Here is a 20,126-nt window from a genome sequence, read left to right on the forward strand (position 1 = left end):
TGTGGCCACAGACGTGGCCCCACCTGAGTCAGGAGGGCTTGTTGAGTAGAGGGAAGCCTCTGCCCTGAGCAGATTGGATCAGGTACCTGAAGCTTGCACGTGGGCAAAGGCTGGGTGCACACAGTTTATTAAAGCTCTGGTTAAGCAAAAGAGTCCCCCAGCAAAGGAGAGGGAAAAAAAAAAAAAAGAGGCCACAGTTCCACCTGGGGCAGTGTTGAGTCTTTTCCTTAGCCCTGGGAGCTGGATTGGTCCCAGTGCACAGCAGGCTTCCCTGGGAGTGACTAACCTCGTGCACAGGGGTTCAAGGAGCAGCACTGGTCCTTGCACAGGTCTGTGGGTTTGTACAACAGACACAGGTCATTCAGCAGGGACAACCAAAGCCAGCCATGGTGGAGCAGGAGGATGGGCAGGCACCCACAGCTGGGGAGGCCAGTGAAGATAGGCACAAAATGTGGTGTGTAATGTTGAACCAGATGGGTCCCCAGCAGCATCACAGGCACTGTGCAGTCACAGCTGAGCCCAAAGCCACCTTTGCCCCCCAGTTTCTCACATGCTGTTTCCTGGCTCCCTGCACACACACACCCCAGCAGCACACACACTTGCTGCTCCGTCTCTTTCTTCCCTGGCTTTGTGCAAGCTCTGGCCAGTCTGGCTGGAGTCTGCCAAGCACCAGGGTGCTGATGAGCCCAGAGAAGTGCCTGGGCACTAGGCACCCTAAGCAGCATCTGGCTCTGGAGCATGGGAAGAGAGCTTGCATAGGAGAAATGGCACCAAAGCAGCATCACAGCCCCTTTGCCAGTCCCCAGACAAGGCTGCAGGGAGCCCTGGAGCTCCTCTCCTCCTCCTTGTTCTCCCCTTCTGCAGAGCACACATCCAGCCAACTGCAGGGCTGATGCTGCAGCCCTTCCTGGGCTCTGTGGTCCGTCTTCACCTTGATGCCCAGCTCACCTCTATCCTGGCAATCAGCTGAACATGTCTCAGCCACTTCAGGTGGTTTTCAGCTTGAGCACCTTGGAAAGTGGCTCCTTGGCACTGGAGTAGAGGAGGTAGGAACCCTCTGCAGTGTGAAACGCCTCCCAGTCTCTGCAGCCAACAGTGGGCAGTTGGTGAACTGCTACAAAGCCTTCATAGCCTTGCCACCTGCATGAGGACAGCAGTTAGCTCTTGAGGCACAAGTTTGTGCTCTTGAGGCACAAACTGGGCACCTGAAAGGGGGTAGGAAAGCCAAGCCATGGGGCTGGCATCTCCCACTTCCCCGCTGTGGTTCAGGATGGGATCTCCCCTGTGGAGGCTTTTCATACTTGCCCAGAAATCTCTTCAGAAACAGGGAGCAGCCTTATCTGTCCTCCCTGGCAGATGCATTAGCATCTGAAGAGCTTGCCCCCATGCTGGAATCCCAGCAGGGTCATTCCTGCTGGGACCAACCACCCAGCCCCCCAGCCCTGCCCTCCTCCCTCAGCAGTACCTGTAGATAATGCTGTTAACGGAGAAGGTGAAGCCATCGAAGGAGTTTGCTACCACCAGAAAAGAGTCATCTCCCACCGAAAAGAACTCCCAGTCCAGGGCACTGGGGATGAAGCAAGCAGAGGGGCAGATGAGGTGGCCCCTCTGTGGCCAGCCAAGGAAGGGGCTGCATGTCCACAGGGCTGAGCCCACCCCAGTCTCTGCCACCCTGGTCATACACAGAAAACTCTGCTCTTCACGGGCTGTTCCTGAAAGGAAATCCACCCTTGTTCCCAGAGCCAGGGCCTTCTCCTAGCTCCCACTGGGACTGGGTGACAAAGACCTGTCATCCATTGCCCTCCCTACCAGTCTCAGTCTCTGGCAGCATGCAAAGCCTGCATGAACCCTCCAGGAGACCTCCAGGTTTCTCAGGGGGAAGGACAGGAACTGAGGAGCACCCTGACTCTTTGCAAAGGTACCTGAAAGTGAGGAGGTCCTGGAATTTGACAAACATCTGGGCAGTGATGTTCAGCTCATAGATGGAAGAGTTGATAGCATAGAAGTTAGAGGGTGCTGGCATCCCACTGTCATAGCTATGGCTGTTTGCAACAGCCAGGAAGACTCTGTCCCCAATACGAAAGACCTCCCAGTCAGCAGCACCAATCGTCTGTGGAGAAGGAAGCCACATGTAGACAAGCTGGGAAGCTGGATGTAGACAAGACTCTGCAAGCAAAGGATGCTGCAAGGTGTGTGAGACCTGCTGGAGGTGCAGTGGAGAAGTTGCCCACTCCTAAAACCCTCCCAGAAACACAAAAAAGAAACCTTCCTCCGTCGGTCCCTGGGGAAGGAGGGGAGAACTGTGGGAAACTGTCACTGCCTTTCCAGAGGCCTGGAGGGTATCTGCATCTGTAATTACTCCCTGGCTTGTCTAAACCCAGAGGAGGGACCAATCAGTAGAGCCTGATCAGTGGCCAAACCTTACCAGGATAGACTGGAAGAGCTGGAAAGAGCCACTGAGCCAGATGTAGATGTGTGAGTAGATCTTGGTGGATGTGCCATTGAATGTGTTAGCCACAGCCAGGAAGGAATATGGCCCGATGGTGAAAAACTCCAAGTCATAGGCTCCAGAGGTAGGGATGGTCTGGTTGGTTTCAAACAAGCCTGTCCTGGGGTTCCACCTGTATATCACACTGTCTATGTTGTGGTTATTCCCTGGGGGAGAGAGACAGACAGATGTGCACCATGAGGGGAAGGGACACCCAGCTTGTTTGAGAAACAAGACCCAGAAATAGGTTCAGTTGCACAAGTATTTGCCAGCAAGTTGCAAAACTGTTTGCTAGTGACTGGTTGCTCCTCAAGAAGTATCCAGAGACTCCAGAGCCTCCATCTCTACCTAGAACCTCTATCTCTATCTAGACCTTCTATCTCTAGCTAGAGCCTCCATCCCCATGGAACATTAACACCTTGTTCCTGAGCGTGTGGTGGCAGCTTAGCAACAGCCCCCAGCAGAGGTGGGATGGGAGGGTGCTGTGTGCCCTCACCAGCAGCACACCAGAGGCACTATGCCAGCATCCCAGGGTGACCAAGCTCTGCTGGCTGTCCCAAGGGGCCGCCATGTGCAGTGAGAGCAGTCTCAGCCAAGTCCCTAAGGTATTGACATCATGGACTGCTGTCACTCTGTGCACACAAGCTTGCACAGCTGGGAGGAAGCCACAGCTGGAACAGCATCGCAATGACATTTTCAGCGCTCCTGTCCCGAGTTCCTGTGCTCAGCTCCTGACCACTGGAGCTGACCGGGAACCTCCATGTGCTGATCCCTGCTGGTGGCACAAACTCCTGGAAGATGGAGAGGATGCCACAGCCCACAGCTTGCCTTATGCCACAGCCCACGGCTTGCCTTACGCTGAGCACTCAGGCTGAGCCAACCAGCACCAAAGCATGTGCTCCATCCAGCTCCTGCGCTCTGCTCGAACATCTCAACTTCATGTCTGTGTGGGACCCACAGACCTTTCTGCACCTTCAGCCTGGCACGACCCCTCCAGTCAGAGATGTTCTAATAAGGAGGAGGAGGGGAGCACCACCAGCCCCTCTCCACCCTACACCCACTGAGCACTGCCCCGCTGGCGTTTCTGGTGGCTGCAGGAGCAGCAGCAGGACAATTTGGCAATGGGTTTGTGGGCAATCCTTATTGCAACAGAAGACATTCGGGCAAAAAGGGCTGCAGGGAGAACAGGATGTGAGGGGAAAGGCCACATGGGTAAGTGGCAGCTCCTCAGGCACTGATGCTCTACCACCCACCAAGGGGGCCAGTCCCAGTTTGGATTGGCCATGATGGTCTTAACCCCTGCATGATGTGCATGGCCTCCAAAGGGACCTTTTTGCTGCCACTGACAGAGGAGTAGGTCTTGTCCAAACTGGCTATGGTAGGGTCCAGTATGGGGAGTTTCCAGCCCAGCTCACAGGCAGCTGGTGTCCAAGCAACTTGCCACCAGCTTTGAGCCTGGTGCCAGAGGAGCTGGTGCCCCAGGAGCCAGCCCTGATGGCAAGGAAGGAGACCACTGGCCCAGCAACTAAACCCCACTAGGAGCATCCTGCAGAGGCAGGACTGTGGTATTGATCCATTCATCCCTGGTGCCACAGGGTGCACACCCCAGCACAGAGCAGCTCGTGGTGTGGGAGGGGAACAAGGCTGGATCATGGCTGCAGGGTGCCCAGGGCAGAAGGGATGGCAGCAGGCTCTCGCTCAGCTCCCCTCAGTCTACTGTGTGCTCCCAAGGCCAAGGGTTTGGCTTCTCAGCAGGCTCAAGCCCTGCAAACCCAGGCAGCTGCCATCACCACACCACCATCTTGTGGGAAACAAATGAGGAGAGGCAGAGAGGTCCAGCAATGCCCCCATCCCTGCTGTCACCCTTGCCCCTGTAGTCAGAAACCCTGAGTGGGACTGTGTCAGCCACCACCTCAAGTGCTGTTTCCTCCTGAAATGAGAGGGTCTGGCAGGGTTCAGGCTCTGGCTTTGCTCTGCAGTCCTGCAGAGGATGTGCAGGGATCTGCAGTGTTTCCACGGCAACAGGAGGATGCTCTGGAGCAGGGCACCACAGTCCCCTGTGTCACCCCAGGGCTGCCCATCCTGACTGAGCTGGAGCTGTAGGGAGTGGAAGGGCTGGGTGGAAGGGCTGGGTACCTTCTCTGTGGTTGACCACGGCGAGGAAAGCCTCTCCCTCAATGACAAATGCCTCCCAGTCCCTGGCACTGTGCGTGGTGATCCTCTGGTGTGTGATGAACTTCTCTTTCCTGCGGCTCCACTTGTATATCACAGAGAGCTCCTGGCCCCTGTCATCCTGCTCAAAGTTAGCCACTGCTAGGAAGATCTGAAAAACAACAAGCCAGGACATCTTGGGTTTCTGCTCTCCTAGGGGTGCAGACAAACAGGGGCAGGGTGAAGATGGGATGGGTGGGGCAAGGTGCCCATGGGATGTGGGGCCAGGGACGGAGGTGGCTAATGTGGGGCAGGGCAGCCCTTGCTGGCTCTGAGCAGGCTCTGAGCAGTCCCCAGCGGTGCAATGCATCTGAAGGGGGAAGAGGGACCCTGTGGCTTGTGGGGAGTCTTTGTGTATGGCAGTAGCAGTGTCCCCTCTAGTCACACCTGGGGCAGGGACTGGTGGCCACAGCCTCACACTGAGCAGAGGGAGAGTTGTGCTGTGGCCACTTATCCCCTGCAGCCCCAGAGAGGGGCAGCAGGGCTGTGCTGGTGGAAATGGCTGGGGAAGGAGTGGGGGTCTGAGCTCCCAAAGCTCCCCTGCCAGGAGAGATTGTTCAGAAGGAAAATCCTGATGCAGTACTGACAAAAACTATGCTAATGATCCCCTAAAACAAGCTGTGCCCCAAACCAAAAGCCCCACCACAAGCACTAGGAACAACCAGGCAGCAGAGATGGTCTTGCACAAAGCAGGAGGTGCATCTAAGCTGGTAGTGGCACACAGTGTGGCACACTGTCCCCACCACTCCGCTGTGCTTCAGATGGAGTGGCAGAAGTTCTGTTCCACTTGGCGCCACAAAGAATCCCAGGGACACAGTCCACGAGTCCTCACCCCCACAGTCAGTGGGGATGGTCTCCTGCCTCCTGACCACCGCAGGACCCTGCCAACACCAGCCTGAGGCTTTGTCTTGCCAAGGTCATGCTGGAGGGGAAACCATTTCAACTCCCCTGGGAGCTCTGCACAGAGGTGGCTGTCAGCAGATGTTTGTTTGTCTTGCCCAGGGCTCCTCACAGAGTGGTAAGCACCTCCACAGGCAGATGAATAAGACAGATACTCTGTAGAAGTCCCATGGCAGACTGCCCAGGGAAGTGGAGATGGCCCCAAAGTCCTGGAAGGATCTGAAAACAAGAGGGCTTAAAAATGCAGGCAACTGGACTCAGTGGGTCTCAGGAGGGAGCGACAGGCTCTGATGACTCTCTAAGATCACAGGTAGATCTCTGGGACCAGAATGGACCTTGTGCATGCCCATCACAATCAGAGCTTAGGGAAGGCTTTTCTCTCTGTGCTCCTATGTCAGGAGCTGCATGTCCCCGAGAGCAATGCCACAGCCACTGTCTGAGATGATCCTCGCCTTGCTTCACAGTGCAAGGAGGGAACTGCAGCAAAACCTGCTCTCCAGGGTGGTCAGACTCTGCACCAGAGCGGAGGCTGTGACATGAGCACACCCACCCCGGGCTGGACCACAGCTCTGCACCATGCACAAAGGACCTCTTCACACTGGCACTCACTACCTCTGAGACAGGAACAGGCAGAGTCTGCTAGAAAGGAACATCAGCACATGGGGGAAACCAGGTCCAGCAGTTGGCTTTAGAGGCTGACCTCACAGACATCCTGGAGATCCCCAGGAAGAGACCCAAACAATCTGGACATGCAGTTATCTGTGCTGCCAGCATCAGCTGCTGAAAATGGGCTGGGTGGGTGTAACTACAGCAAAACCAGCAAAACACAGAGGGCAGCCCACAGACCAGGCAGCAGTCCCCAGGACAGACCCTCACCAAACTCTAAGGGTGTATTAGTGTGACCTCACCAAAGACAGAGAAAGATTCACCCTCTAAACCATGCCTGAGACTCAGGGCTTCAGAGGACAACCCAGTGGTGGGCAATTGCAGTTTAAGACACTGAAATACAAAGGCACTGAAACATGAAGGCACTGAAATACCCGTCCAGGCAGACTTACCTTCTTTCCTATGGTGAAATACTTCCAGGACTGAGCTTGGTAGGTGGGGATGTTCTGGTAGGGCACAAACTTCCCATCAGTCCACTTATAGATGGCAGATCCAGGCAGAGTGTATCGGTTGGCGGTGGCTGCAAACAGTCCCACCTTTGGGATGGTGAAGACCTCAACACCCATTGTCTCAGAGTTGGTCACCAGGTTCTGGTACTCCTCCACATAGTCCAGTCTTTGTTTGACTAGGAGATCATTGAAAAAAAAAAAAAAAAAAAAAAGAGTGTTGAGGTCAAAACCAGATGACCTTGCCTGGAGAAGCTCAGCAGCACTTGTTGCTTTATGGGGTGGGGAAATGTAGGTGTCACTGGTGGTGAAGAGATGAAACCTGAGAGGGTGGTGAAAGGCTGAAACCTGAGGGGGTGTGAAAGGCCTGGTTCCATCGCCTTGGGTAGCACACCAGTCACATCCACCCCTGCCTGCTCCCTGGTGGAGGGCTGCCCTGCACAATGCTCTGCCAGACATTCTCCTCGGGGGAGCAAGAATGACACCATGGATGTTACTGCTTATTATGAAGTAGCTTGAGATATTTATCCTAAAGACCACAAAGAAGAGAGGAAAAGACCTACAGCAAGAGGTCCTGGGCTGCTGAGACAAGCTGGCTTAACCTGTACCTACCTCTAGCAGCCCTGCACCAGAAGCTTTCTCTGGCTGCAGTCAGCATGAGCTCTGGAAGAAGTTGAAGAAGGCTTAGACAGAACGAATGGCACCGATTAGAACAGAAAGCTGAGTGGTCCCAACAGTAAATGGGGGAGCACTGGAAGGGACAAATGGCAGGAGAAGGGCTACAAAAAGGGCTACAGTGTTCATGGCACCAAGGGGTGCCGGTCAGCAAGATCCCAACATGAAGACTCCTTGGGAAAACGAGGAGACAGTGCCAAGCCTGATGAATTCCAGAGGTAGGGAGGGATGGGGGATTCCAGCCATGACTAGCTTTTGTGGGTAGCAAATTACTCATTCCATCCCACCACATGGGCATCAGCTTAAGAAAAACCTCAGGAGGGGGCTGGATGAACAGCTTGGTTGTGGGCATGCCCCTTCCTCTAAGTCTTCTCCAGAGATCATGAGCAGAATGCCTGGAGTGAGCAGGAGAGTTCCAGTGGGAGAAATCAATTTCCTTAGTGAATGACACCCACCCCTCCAGGCTCTGGCTGCTTTGCCACCTTGTTGCTCCAATGCTGCTCAACTATTTCCTGCACAAAGGCCATCAGAACTGGGATGGCACAGGTACCTGCCTCTCCCACCCTCCCATTTCCTCCTGTAGTATTTGCAGCAGCTGATGAGTCTTTGTGCTTCTTCTTGTCCACTCTACAAGTGCTTCAGAACCAAGAGCACATGTGACTTTGGGACCTCAGGGCACGGAGCAGTCCAGCACACCAGGCACAGCTCTCAGTAGGGTGAGATGGACCTTCTCAGATGGACCAGGAGCTCATTTCTGACCACAGAAGTCCCAGAAGGGGTGAACATCATAGGCAAGGGGTATGAAAAGCATGGGCACTGTGTGAGTGACACGGAGCTGGCTCACAGAGGTGCCCTGGGAGTATTGGAGTGGGCACCAAGAGCAAAACAAAGGCCAGCCAAGCAGAGGAGAGGCAGGGGGACAGACAGCCCAGCTCCCTTGTTCTGTGGGTGTCTGAATTAGTTTCCACCCTAAAGTGCTGTCAAGGATCAATCTCTGCTCCTCCTCTGCTCCAAGAGCATCCCTCCCTCCTGGAGAGCACATTGCACACCAGTACCTTCCAGCATGGAAATCCAGGTGCTGCCATTGCAGAGGAACAGCCCTCGCTGGGAGGCGTTGAACCAGAATTGTGCCTTCTCCTGCTTGGTGCAGGCTGGTCTGGACCCCAGGGTCACCTTTGTGTCAGTCTCTGGGAGCAAGGCAGGTGCCTCTTAGTACACACAGGAGAGGAGTAACGAGACTAATCCCCATGCACAGAGAGGAAGGTTGGATGTCCTTGTCCCATCCTGATGATGGGCACCAGGGAACTGGGGAAATGGCATCCTGGCATCAAGCTGGGAAGCCACCAGCTGAGAAAAGCCGGGAGGCTGGCACCCGTGGGGATACTGGCATGAGCCCAGCACTGCCGAGGCTCCCAGGCAGGGACACTCCTACTCTCCAGGGGCATTTTGGATGGGGATCCCACCCCACACACATGTTGAGAAGCAGAGGGTGCTGAGGACAGCCTCTTCCCCTCTGCTTCTGTGCCCAGCCCCACAGTGAGAGCCTTCCTCAACAAAGGCAGAAGGTGGCTGGCAGAGCTTGTGCCATGGGCAGGTACTGACCGTAGGGGTATTTTAGCACCTCGTTGCTTGCTGGTTTTTCAGGAAGCCCCTGGAGGACAGTGGGGACAGAGAGCATCTCTACTTTAAAGTTCATGGTGGTGCATATCTGAGAGGTGGCATCAGCTCCTGGCAGCAAAACAAGCTGTCTTAGCAAGCCCTGGGAAAGAGGGAGAAGCAGGATGGAGAGCAAGTCCAGCAAGACCAAGAAATGGAAACTGGATTTCCCTCCCAACACTTGCTTGTTTCCCTCCCTTTGGGGTCATAGAAGCCTCCACAGGATTTATGAACGCTTATAAGATCCCCATTACGTGCCCAGCCTGCTGAAATCTCCACCACAGGCAATAAAACAGCTACTGCAAGAGCATTAGTAAGGGGCTGCTTAGCTGCAGGTGGCTTTCACAGGCTCCACTTTTCACTGCTGGTCAGGATTAGGCACTGCCCTAACGTTAGATCATGAGACTGTGCCTTCAGCTGTCTTTCTGCCACCACCCTGCTACCAATGTCCTCTAAAAAGCATTTGCTCCACAAAGTGCTAGTTGCCAGTACTGTCCCCTGCATGTCCACAGCCAAATGGAGATCAAGTCCAGCAGCATGGACCCCTGGCCACCTCTGCTGCCTGCACTGTGGCCCAAGCCCTGTCAGCAAAGGGGGCTGAGAGGGACCTGTGGTTTGCTCCAGAGCTAGCCATGAGCACCCCAGGCAGCCCCACACCTACCGTGAACACTCCTTTCCTTCTCCTCCGGCTGCCCAGGTAGAAGCTGGCTCTCTTCACTGACAAAGAGGATGGAAATGGCGTCTCCACCACACTGCAGATGGGCAGAGAAGAGGCAGGGCACAATTTCATGGTGTCTGCTGGTGGCTGGAGGAGATGCTGGTGGAGGAACGTCACCCTGCCAGCCCTCCTGAGCCCACCGCCCCCAACCTACATGTCCTTGGGGATGCTGCAGTCCACTGTCAGCGAGAAGGACTGGCCAGAGACGGCCAGGACGAGCGTGTGCCACTGGTTGTCAGAGAGGGAGACGTTGGGGAAGGTGACACGGGTTTGCCAGCCACCAGTGTGCTCCTGGCTCCAGAAGAGGAAGTGGAGCTTGTTGGGGGCATAGCGCAGCCCCACCAGCACGCTGGAGCTCTCCTCTGCCATCAGCGTGAAGAGGTACTCGTTCCTCTGCGGGAGGGCACGGACTCAGATTCACCTGCTGCAGGCTGCAGGCCTGGGCAGTGCCGGCTCCGTGCCCAGCCACCTGCACTTACCTTGGTGGGGGCGCTGAGGACCCTCAGTGTGACGATGATGGAGAACTCCTCGGGGAAGCAGTCACAGTGGATGAAGAGGCGGGAGGCAGGGAAGCCCAGGGTACGGGGTTGGGAGGTGTTGAGCTGGAAACCGCGTATCCCCTGCGCTTGGAACACCCTCATGCTGCGGGCCAGCCCGCCAGCAGGGACCGCCTCCGACAGGATGTCCAGCGGACGCAGGTCTGTGCCAAAACACAGTGGAACATGTCACGATGTGGCAGCCATCCCACCCTGTCCCACTGTGGGATGAAGTCCTTCGTGCTGGTGCCCTCTTATGTAGCTTGCTCAAGGTAGCCAGCCCAGCTCCCGCACTGGCTGGAGCACTTCGCAGCGACAGCAGCCTGGCGTGCCCTGGTAGCCTGCTGTCCTTGCCCGGGGTCTGCACCAAGCCCGTGCTTTGGGGACACAGGGGAGATTTACCCTCCAGGCACCTAGGCTGACCTCTCCATCCCCATAGAAGGAACACTAAGCGTGCAAGGCTCACCTGCAGGAATGGCCCTGCTGCAGCAGCTCTGAACGCTGACCCTGGGGCCAGGACCTGCTAGCAGGGCAGCCTCAGATCGCACCGGCTTCCTTAGACTCCACCAGCGGTAGCAATCGCAAACAGAGCCAGAGGAGCCGGCAGGGACCCATCCAGTGCCCGCTGGCTTGCTTGCGGGACAGCCACCCAGGATGGAGGGGCAGGGCACTCCCCACTTCAGCCCTGGCCTGGGCTCCCCCATCCCAGCCCGAGTTGCTGCCCTGAAGCTGCTCGGTAAATAATGATTCTTTCCTCAGAGGTGAAAACAATGTGCCTAGCCCCAGGGCATCGCCCAGGTGAAGAGCAGCACTGCGTTTGGTACTGCAAAGCCATCCCTTGGTAGCAGTGCCGGGGGCGCCCTCGGTCTGATGTCTCCCCACAGCCGTGGGTAGGCCAATGCCTGCCATGGGTCCTTCTCCAGCCTTGGCACACCCTCAGCTTTTGTTGCTGAATGCTTCTTTCGTGGGGTTGTGTGAGCAGCAGAGGCTCAGCGGTGATGACCAAGAGGATGAAGTAGCACTTGGCCAGGCTGAAGAACGTCTGCCTCTTTCTCTGCCCCAAGTGAAGCCAGGCTTTTAGCTCCTATTTGCACTAATAAATCTCGGCTGCTGGGGCACAGCGGGAGGCCAGAAGGGAGGGAACTGGCAAGTGGCTGAATCCAAACCGGCTAGAGAGAGGAAACATTTCCCCTCGGGCATCCCCAGTTACCTCAAACCCAAACAGGCAGAGCAAGGAGGAATCTGCTCATTTGTCTCCATCCAGCTCCACCCAGGTCCTTCCCAGCCTGCCACCTTTCTGCCACCACTGCCTGCCCCTCTGCTGGTTTTAGCCACTCCTAAAGCAGAGCTTTGGTGGGGAAAATTTAACTGAAATCACTTATTTCAGAAATGCACCATCTGGGGAATGATCAGTTCCTGTTTTTCTCAGCAAGAAGCACAAGCTGAATTCAGCCTCAGATGTGCAGAGGGGTTTAGGAGTCCCCAGTTCCCCTGGGAGTGGCTGGGCTGAGTCAGGGGATAGCTGAGGTGGGGCAGGTGACTGTGAGTTGGGAAGGGACCAACTCGTAAAACCAAACCTAGACCCCCTAAACCCCAAAATGCATGTCCCAGTCTGCCTCCCGCAACCAATGGCTGCTGACAGTCAGAGCAGAGTCAGTGGTTAACAGCCAGGAGAGCAGCTGAGCTCTTTCAGCCCAGTTTGGGCAGTACAGGTGGCTGACAACTGCCTGCTTGGAGGGGCCAGGAGCCAGGGCTAGACACCAGCAACAAGGTACACAGGAAAGGTTAAATGTGGTGATGCTGGAGCCTTGACTCCCCCAGGACTCGTCCAGCTGAAGCTGCTTGAGGACAGTGGTGACATCCCCAAAGAGACCCAAGCACCTGGGGCAGGAGGTGGTGGGCAGAAGCTCTCTGATCTCTCCCAGATTTTCCTTCTCACCAGCAGCTGGGCTGTAATTGAATACAAATGGCAGTGCCATCAAAGGGACAAGCCCCAAGCACCCTGGGCCCAAGCAGCCCCAGGGAATAGGCTGAAGGTTCACTGCCCGTGCAGGGACTACACAGGTATGAGCACAGGAGTGCAAAGACAGAGCCAGGGGAGTGGAACCCTCTTTGGCTTGGGCTGCTCTTGGCACTTCCCTGTGGAAAATGCCATCAGAGCTGCCAGATCCTTGGCTGGGGGCAGAGGAGCAGAAACTTTCTGGGTGGTTTTGCTGCCAGAGGGCACAGGTTGTTTCTGATAGAGTACAGAGAGACCCACAGAGTCCAGGGTAGGAGGGATTTTCCAGGGACACTTCATAGCTCTCCTCTATTTCTCCTTCCAGCCCTTCCGCTCCCCACATGTTGGTCCCCAGGGCCAGCAGACCTTGGGACAACAGTTGTGTCACAGGGACAGGCACACAGCTCTCTCCACAGAAGGGCTGGGTGCTCCCCGGTATGTGGTTTCTCTAGGGATCTACAGACATAGGGACGACCCCACTGCTTACTGCCCATGGGTGCAGGAGAGACGCTGGCAGCTGCAGCACCCGAGGTATCACACCCTGCTGTCAGCCTGAGGCTGAGCTCCATTGGCAGTCAGACACCAAAACCCCAGCGACGGACTGCCAGTGAGAGGCTGGCCCAGGTGGAGTACCCCACAGGATCCACCTGCCCCCGAAAGGGAGCACACTTTCTAGGATCTGCCGTGCTAGCACAGGGAACATCCCTTCCCTGGGAGCACACAGCTCCCGGCACGCCTCCCAGCAGAGCCGTGCCTGCCTCCACGCCTCCCTCCCAGTGAAGCCCACCCGCCAGCCTTCACTCCTACCTGTGCAGTGCTGCCATGTCTTGCCCCCCTGGATGAAGCCCCTGCCAGTGGCCCAATGGAGGAGGATGACCCTGAGCAGCAGTGAAGCCGACATCAGGGGGCTGGCCTCAGGGGGTCCATCCACTGGGACGACTCCTGGCATCCGCTCCCAGGGAGGCACCGCTGGGCTCAGCCCCGCGGGGACTCTCACATAGTCTGCCGTGGGACCACCTCCTAGGGACACGCCATGCCAGGTTGCTTCATCCTTGCTTCTGGGGTGCTAAGCTCTGCCGGCCCCTGGCGTGGGCATCATCCCTGGGGACACGGCAGGGGTGGTGGGAGGATGCTGCCAGGGGCTCCCCTGGGGCGGCCACCGAGGCTTGTGGCGTTTGCAGCCTGCGCGCAGACATTTAAATGAGAAGTTCGTGGTGGGAGAGGAGGAGTCCTGGCTCCTTGGAGAGCTTTTATCTTTTGCCCAACCCTCTGGAAGGCGGCTCTGGGGAGGGATTTTTTAATTTAATTTTTTCTTCTCCTTTTCTTCTTTTTTTCCCCTTTGCTTCCGTTCATTTTTGGTGATTCATTTTTCCAGGGTCATGCGGGAGTAGGTGGGAGATTCACTCCTGCTTGGAGAGACTGAGGTGGGAACCTTCCTGCCCTTAAAAGCCTTGGCCCTTTGACAGCACAATCCCAGCCTGTCCCCTCTCTGCTGTCCTGAAAAAAATGCTAGATTCCACAGGCAGCTCCTCTGCCCTCTCTCCACTAGCCTGAAAAAAATAATAACCAGTGCCCCAGGCAAGGTTCCAGCCCAAAGATTGGCCACCAGAGCCAGCCCTGCAGCATGGCAGCAGCATGCTGTGCACTGGTTCCAGAACCCTTGAGGTTCCACTGCTCAAGCAGGAGAAACAGCAGTGAGAAAAGCCTGCATGCAGCAGGCTCCACTGGGTTTCTCCAGCCACAAAATGAGTAACTTCCAGTCCCTGAACAATTGAAATGGGTCTCAACCCCCCGCCCGTCCCCAAAGTCTTCCTGCAAGGCAAGGGCTAGAATAGAAAGCAGCTGGCCGGGACAGAATGCCAACAAACTGTGCTACAAACCAAGGGGGTTGTCAGGAAAGAACCAGGGATGCACCTCGGTGCTGGTCTGTCTGCACCCCTCACCAGCCCCAAACTGGGACCAGGAGAGTGTAGACCATAGGGTGTGGGTGGAGCACCCTGTACCTCAATCTCAAATTCCTCTGCCATAGAAGGAGAGACAGAGAGACCTGCAGCTGTTTAGCCTGGAGAAGAGCAGGCTGAGGGTGTTAGGAGGATGGAGCCAGACTCTTCTCAGTGGTGTCCGGTGACAGGACAAAGGGCAATGGACACAAACTAGAACACAGGAGGTTCCACATAAACATAAGGAAAAACTACTTCACTTCGAGGGTGGCAGAGCCCTGGACCAGGCTACCCAGAGAGATCATGGAGTCTCCTTCTCTGGAGGTATTCCAAGCCTACCTGGATGTGTTCCTGGGTGATCCTGCTTTAGCAGGATGATCTTCAGAGGTCCCTTCCAATCCTTACTGCTGAAAGGAGCTGCTACCAGAGCCCAGAGCCACCCAAACACCATCAGTGCCTCAGTCTGAAGCCTGCAGATTGGCTGTGCATATGTCTGGAGATGTTCTGCACCCAGCAGGGCTGAGTGGAGCTTCCCCTCCCCACAAAGCCTCTCCTTAGACACCCCCCAAAATTAGGGTTCTGTGGGGATCACACTTAAGCAGAGCTTAAGTGGAGCTACATCTCTCTCCAAAACAAGCCACGGTGGCATGGCACCACTGGGTCCTTGTTCCTCCTCACCCCTGGGCATGGTGCCTGTTGACACATGCTCACTGAGGTCCCAAACAGCCACCACCAGTGATGACCACAAGGGATGTGGGAGGTGCAAATCATCCCAGCACAACAGGCAGGATCCTTGTGCTGCTCCCATGGCCTCGGGAATGGCCACCAGACATTGTCCCTGTCAGACCCCACACAGTGCCCAGTGGCAAGAACAGGGCCTGGGCATCCCGGCCCCTGTGCTTGTCGGAAGGGTGGCTGGCACAGGGTGGCTGCTGGCGGGAGGCACAGATGAGGATCAGAGCCTCCACAGGTCCCAGGGTGGCACAGATGGGTCGCATTAAGCGTGGCACTGGGAGCTCTGGCAGCGCCGCTGTGAGCCGGGCGCTCTCAGAAGCCGCTGGATTTAGGGAAGGCTCCTGCCAAGGCCAGCCCCGTCTCAGGAAATGCTCGGACAGCCCACGAGATGCTTCCCAGGGGGAAGGAAAAGTCCTGCTGGGGATGCCAGGGCAGCTGCTTCTTCAAAAGGGGATGCAGTCTCCTCTGAGTGCTTCCTCAGCCAAAACGCCCTGGGGTGAGGACATCTCCAGAACAACAGGCACAGCCACAGGTGTCATTGCCCAGGGACATGCTTGAGGCCCAGGTCCTGGAGACATTCAAGATCAGACTTGACACGGCCCTGGGCAGCCTGGTCTGGTGGGAGGTGTCCCTGCTGACTGCAGGGGAGTTGGACAAAATGACCTTCCAGGGTGTCTCCTAACCCAATGCAACCTGCAAATCTGTGTCCATTCCAGAAGCAGGGGGACCATGGCACTTCCAGGGAGGAGGTGGATAAACTGAAGCCCCCACGGATGAGCACAGAGGACATGCCCAGTGGCAATCAGCCCAGCACTGTGGACTGAGGCTGCGTTTCAGCCACATGTTGTTAATGAACAGTCTCCTGGTGAGGACAGGGACATTGATGGCCCTCAGGGATTTTCTCCATTCTTGGGCTGGGGACTTTGGTGTGGCCAAAGGTGGTGGAGTGGCTTGGGCAGAACTCAGCACTTTTCTCCCTCCCCAGGATGACCTACCTGGGAAACAGCTGTGATGTTGAAATAAGGATGGGGCCATCGCTGCTTGCTGTCACTCCGGATCCAGGACCTGCTCCGTGTCCCAATGACAGTAGGAAGCAGTGTGCAGAGCTGCTCCTCGGCACACACACGCATTCCTGTGTGCACAAGAGGATGAAATGAGGAGACAAACAGCAAGACGTTTGCCTAATTCACATGAGTTGTAAATAAAACCATGTGGCAGCTGCGAACAAAATGATCCTTGGATTCCCATCAAAAGGGTTTGGACATGGCTGGGTTAGGAAAGGTTGAGAAACCCATCTGCAGACAATACATTTCAAGCAGAGCTCCCATGCAGAGGACACTGTGAGGAGGGTACCTAATCAACGCCAGGGACAGGCCGGACCCTGCTTGCAGGGTCATGGTCCAGCTCTTCCAAGACTCTAACTCATTCCTTATTTGCAGGCACAAAGTCATGTTTCAGGGCTTGTTATTCCCCATTCATTTCAGTCTTTATTCCTGACACATGCAGCAGCTTTCTCTCTTGAAATGCAGCACACTGGTCATGGCTACGCTTTGAGAGACCATTTCATGGGTGTCCCCAGCCTGGGCTCCACCTCATGCCAGTCTTCCTGCCAGGACCAGGGCAGCCAGCCAAACCCAGATGGCCACCATGCAGGTGTGGCTACAGGCATACCCACAGAGGTGGAGCTGGAGGTGACCAAATAAGCACATGGAGCCAGTCTCATCCGCTAGAGCAGCAGGGGAAGGTTCATCCCTTCAGGGGTGGTTAGAGAGGGAATAGGGGAAACCTGTCCTCAGAGTAACACCGCAGGTCACAGTTCAGGTTGGACACTGGGAGTAAGACCTTCCCCAGGATGGTAGGATGAAAAGAAGGTCTCCATCCCCAGCAGTTTCTGAGGTTCCTCCTTCATCACCTCTGTCCTTTCTTCTAGGCTGAAAGCCTTCCCTGTGTTTCCTGGAGCTACTTCAGCTCCCTGAGCCTGACCTATCAACATAAACTGGAGTTTCCTCAAGAAATCTCTGCATTGGGGAACCTGTCAGCATCACACGAGAAGTGTAAATTATTTTAACTCCATTGTCTTTCAAAGACTTAATTCCCAGGAGTTTTGGAGAGGTTCTACCAAGAAAAGTTTTGCTGAAGGACTCGGAGGATTGCAAAAATCACTGTTTTCAGGAAAGCCAGAAAAACAAACTAACAAAAAAAGGCACAAAGCCACCCTCAACACTGTAAGCCCTACTGCCAGCTTCCTAGGCATGGAGCTGCCTTCAGGAGCAATCCCTGCTGGGTGGTGGCAACCCACCAGCAACACTCACATCCCAGAGGCCTCCATGACCACACTCCCACATGCATCACTGGTGCTGCCAGCCCCACGGCCCTAGATAATGAAAGAGCCAGGAGCAGCCATCCTGGAAGGGCTGCCACAGCTTTGGCTGTGGGCAGCAAGCAAGGTTGGTGACCTGCAGGCCAGGTCCTTTCCCAGGCAGCTGGGAGTGAGCTGAACATCCAGTCCTGCATTTGGAGGACACATGGCAGAGGAGCTGGCAGGCTTTGAAAGAGCTCCAAGAAGCAGTCACTTCACTTTCACCAACATGAACAGAAAGACTGGCTTAGAGACGGGAGCTGCCCGGGATGGGGCTAGGCAGCATCCAGCAGCTCCATCTCCCCTTGCTTCACCCCTGCATGTGACAAACAGGCTTTCCCACCACCAGTCCCTTAGGGATGCCTGTCCCCCAAGTGTGCCTGAACATCTTGCAAGAAGCTGAGCCCCCTCCCTGCAGCTGCAGGGCCTCCCAGCCTCTCTCTGCCATCACCACTTCCCAGTGAGCTGGCTCCACACGGATGGGGGACACCAAACCCAAGCAACCTTGAGCATTTTCTGTAGATCTTGTGCCTACAGGGAGGTAAAAGGGTGGCAGAGGAACTAATATGTCACTTGGCAGTGGTGCAGGAGACCCAGGAGCTTCGCCTGGACTCTCTACTCCATCTGCAAAGCTCCCAGGCACCTGTGCCCGCCCCAGCCTGCTCCCAGCTCCATGCTTCTACACTGATGTCACTTTCCTGAAGACCAGAGCAAGCAGAGAGGGGAGAAAAGGGAGAGTTCTGCATGTGTCCAAGCATTCTTCTGTCAGAAGCAGCAGTTCCCCAGGCTGAATATGCAACCCTGAGGGCTCCATGTGGGGCAGTGTGAGCTTGGCTGAGCATATCCCATGCCAAGTGCCACATCTCTGTCAGCAGGAACACCTGAGCCCCAGGGCTCACTGTGGAACTGGCACAGCCACTCCTCAGGCAGAGAGGAATCTCCCTTGGCAGCTCTACAGGAAACTCACAGCCTTTGCCTCAGAGCCCTTTGATCCAGGCAGTGACCACAAGCTCCAGCTCGCAGCAGGAGGATGTTGGTAAAATGTAGGAAAAGCCACAGCAGGGAAGCCCAGGGACCTGCCCTCACATGCCAGGGCCCATCAAGGACAGAAAAAAAAGGCTGCAACAGCAACATCAGTTGCTCAGACCAGAAACAATCCCATGGCTCCCCAGCTAGGACCCAGCCAGCATCTTCTCTCCCAGCTGAAGTCCACCTCAGACCACCCAGAGTAGCAGGAAAAGGTGGGAGCATTGAAAGCTCCTCTGGCAGCCACAGCTCCCCCAGCTGCCTGCACTCGGGGCTGGGGCCAGGTTCTCCTGGGGCATGGGCAGGCTGAGTTCCTGGCCGTGAAGAGCAGCAGCTGTAGCACCACTTTGCTCTGCAGACATGGGAAATCCTCCTGCCCCATGGCAGAGAGAATCACAGGCTTATTGCTTGCCCAGATGACAGCCTAGAGCTATTATTATTATTATGTTAGCCATGGTTCAGGCTTTGAAGAAGCTGGTGGGACTGGGAGGGAGGCAGGCAGTAGAGCGGGCGGCACATGAGGCAGGCTCCCTGGGTGCCAAGGCGGCAGCACAGGCGGCTGCGCTCGCCCTGCCCACCCGCCAGCAGCCAAGCGTGGCTCCATGTGCAGCTCCATCTCCTATGAAGTCCGGGGAGGGAAGAGAACAGAGACAGAGAACAATTGCTATTGTTTTACCAGACTTTCTTCAGGCCAGTTCCTCCAACGCCGTGCTGCTGCCCTGCCGCTCTGCCCGCAGCCCTGCTGTGCTCAGAGCTGTGCAGACGTGGGCAGGGACATGGCCCCCAACCCTGGGCGCCTGCCACCCAGCCACCAGAGCCTGGTTCCCACTAGCAGAGAGAGATAAAGCCAGCAGAGCCACCCCAAGCACCACACCGCTGGTCCCACCCAGCTCTGCCCCAGCGCCGTTGGGTCCCTGAGATACTCAGATATGGGCATCCAATTTCCCACCACCTACTTCCCATGCAGGAAAGGGGCAAGTCCAGCCCACCACTTGAAGAGGTGAGGAAGGGAAAGACTGGAGCAAGCTGTCCCAAGAAACCTGGCCTGTCCTCCCCTTCACCAGTCCTGTGCAGTGCTCACAGTCAGGAAAGCAGCCTTGGCTGGCTGTGGGACCTTACACTGGGCAGCACAAGGTCACAACAGAGGACCATGCCTGAACAGAACCAGCACCCCCTTGACTGCCCCCTGAGCAGGCTTCTAAGGACAGCCTGTCCTCTGCCAGTCCAGCACTGCAGCACCCACCAATGGCTGTCCTTGAAGTTCAGGCATTCAGAAACCACCTTGAAGCTTCTTCTTGTTGCACTTTGGAGAGGAATCAGAACCAGGTGGAGGGTGGAAAGGATCTCTAGAGATCATTGAGTCCAGCCCTCTTACCAAAACAGAGTCACCTAGGGCGGGTCAGGAACACATTTAGGTAGGTTTTGAAAGTCTCCAGAGAGGGAGGCTCCACAATCTCTCTGGGCAGCCTGCTCCAGGGCTCCAGCACCCTCACAGCAAAGAAGTTTTTTCTACTGTTGAGGTGGAACGTCCTTCCTGTGTCCCAGTTTGTACCCCTCTTGCTCCTTGTCCTATCATAGGTCACCACTGAAAAGAGACTGGCCCCTTCTTCTTGACACCCACCCTTCAAATATTTATAAAGAAGATTCCCTCTCAGCCCTTTCTCTTCTCCAGGCTAAGCAGCCCTGGGTCTCTCAGTCTTTCCGCATCAGACAGTTGTTCCAGTCCCTTCATTGTCCTCGTAGCCCTATGAGGGGTCCTGATGTAGCAGCA

At 55.9% G+C, this 20,126-nt stretch overlaps 1 protein-coding gene across 1 annotated transcript; it reads right to left on the reverse strand.

Annotated features, from left to right (window-relative positions):
• Positions 1-986: 986 nt before the first annotated feature.
• TSPEAR (thrombospondin type laminin G domain and EAR repeats) lies at positions 987-13,196 on the reverse strand. The gene is made up of 12 exons (XM_054386166.1): positions 13,103-13,196; positions 10,240-10,460; positions 9,915-10,153; positions 9,704-9,794; positions 8,989-9,145; positions 8,442-8,573; positions 6,658-6,890; positions 4,625-4,811; positions 2,426-2,655; positions 1,923-2,110; positions 1,466-1,567; positions 987-1,140 (listed from the first exon to the last, which is right to left on the reverse strand). Exons 1-12 carry the CDS (start codon positions 13,194-13,196, stop codon positions 987-989), a joined length of 2,028 nt encoding a protein of 675 aa, XP_054242141.1.
• Between the last annotated feature and the right edge of the window lie 6,930 nt (positions 13,197-20,126).

This window comes from Indicator indicator, chromosome 13 (assembly GCF_027791375.1).
Source record: "Indicator indicator isolate 239-I01 chromosome 13, UM_Iind_1.1, whole genome shotgun sequence".
Classification (NCBI taxonomy): Eukaryota; Metazoa; Chordata; class Aves; order Piciformes; family Indicatoridae; genus Indicator; species Indicator indicator.

Bases quoted from the DNA above. Each gene is read 5' to 3' on its own strand.
- TSPEAR (XM_054386166.1), bottom strand. From the start codon at position 13,196: ATGTCGGCTTCACTGCTGCTCAGGGTCATCCTCCTCCATTGGGCCACT. The intron at 2,111-2,425 runs GTAAGGTTTGGC...CCTTCTCCACAG, and splicing joins AGCTCTTCCAGTCTATCCTG to ACGATTGGTGCTGCTGACTG. The intron at 1,141-1,465 runs GTACTGCTGAGG...GTCCTCATGCAG, and splicing joins GTTAACAGCATTATCTACAG to GTGGCAAGGCTATGAAGGCT.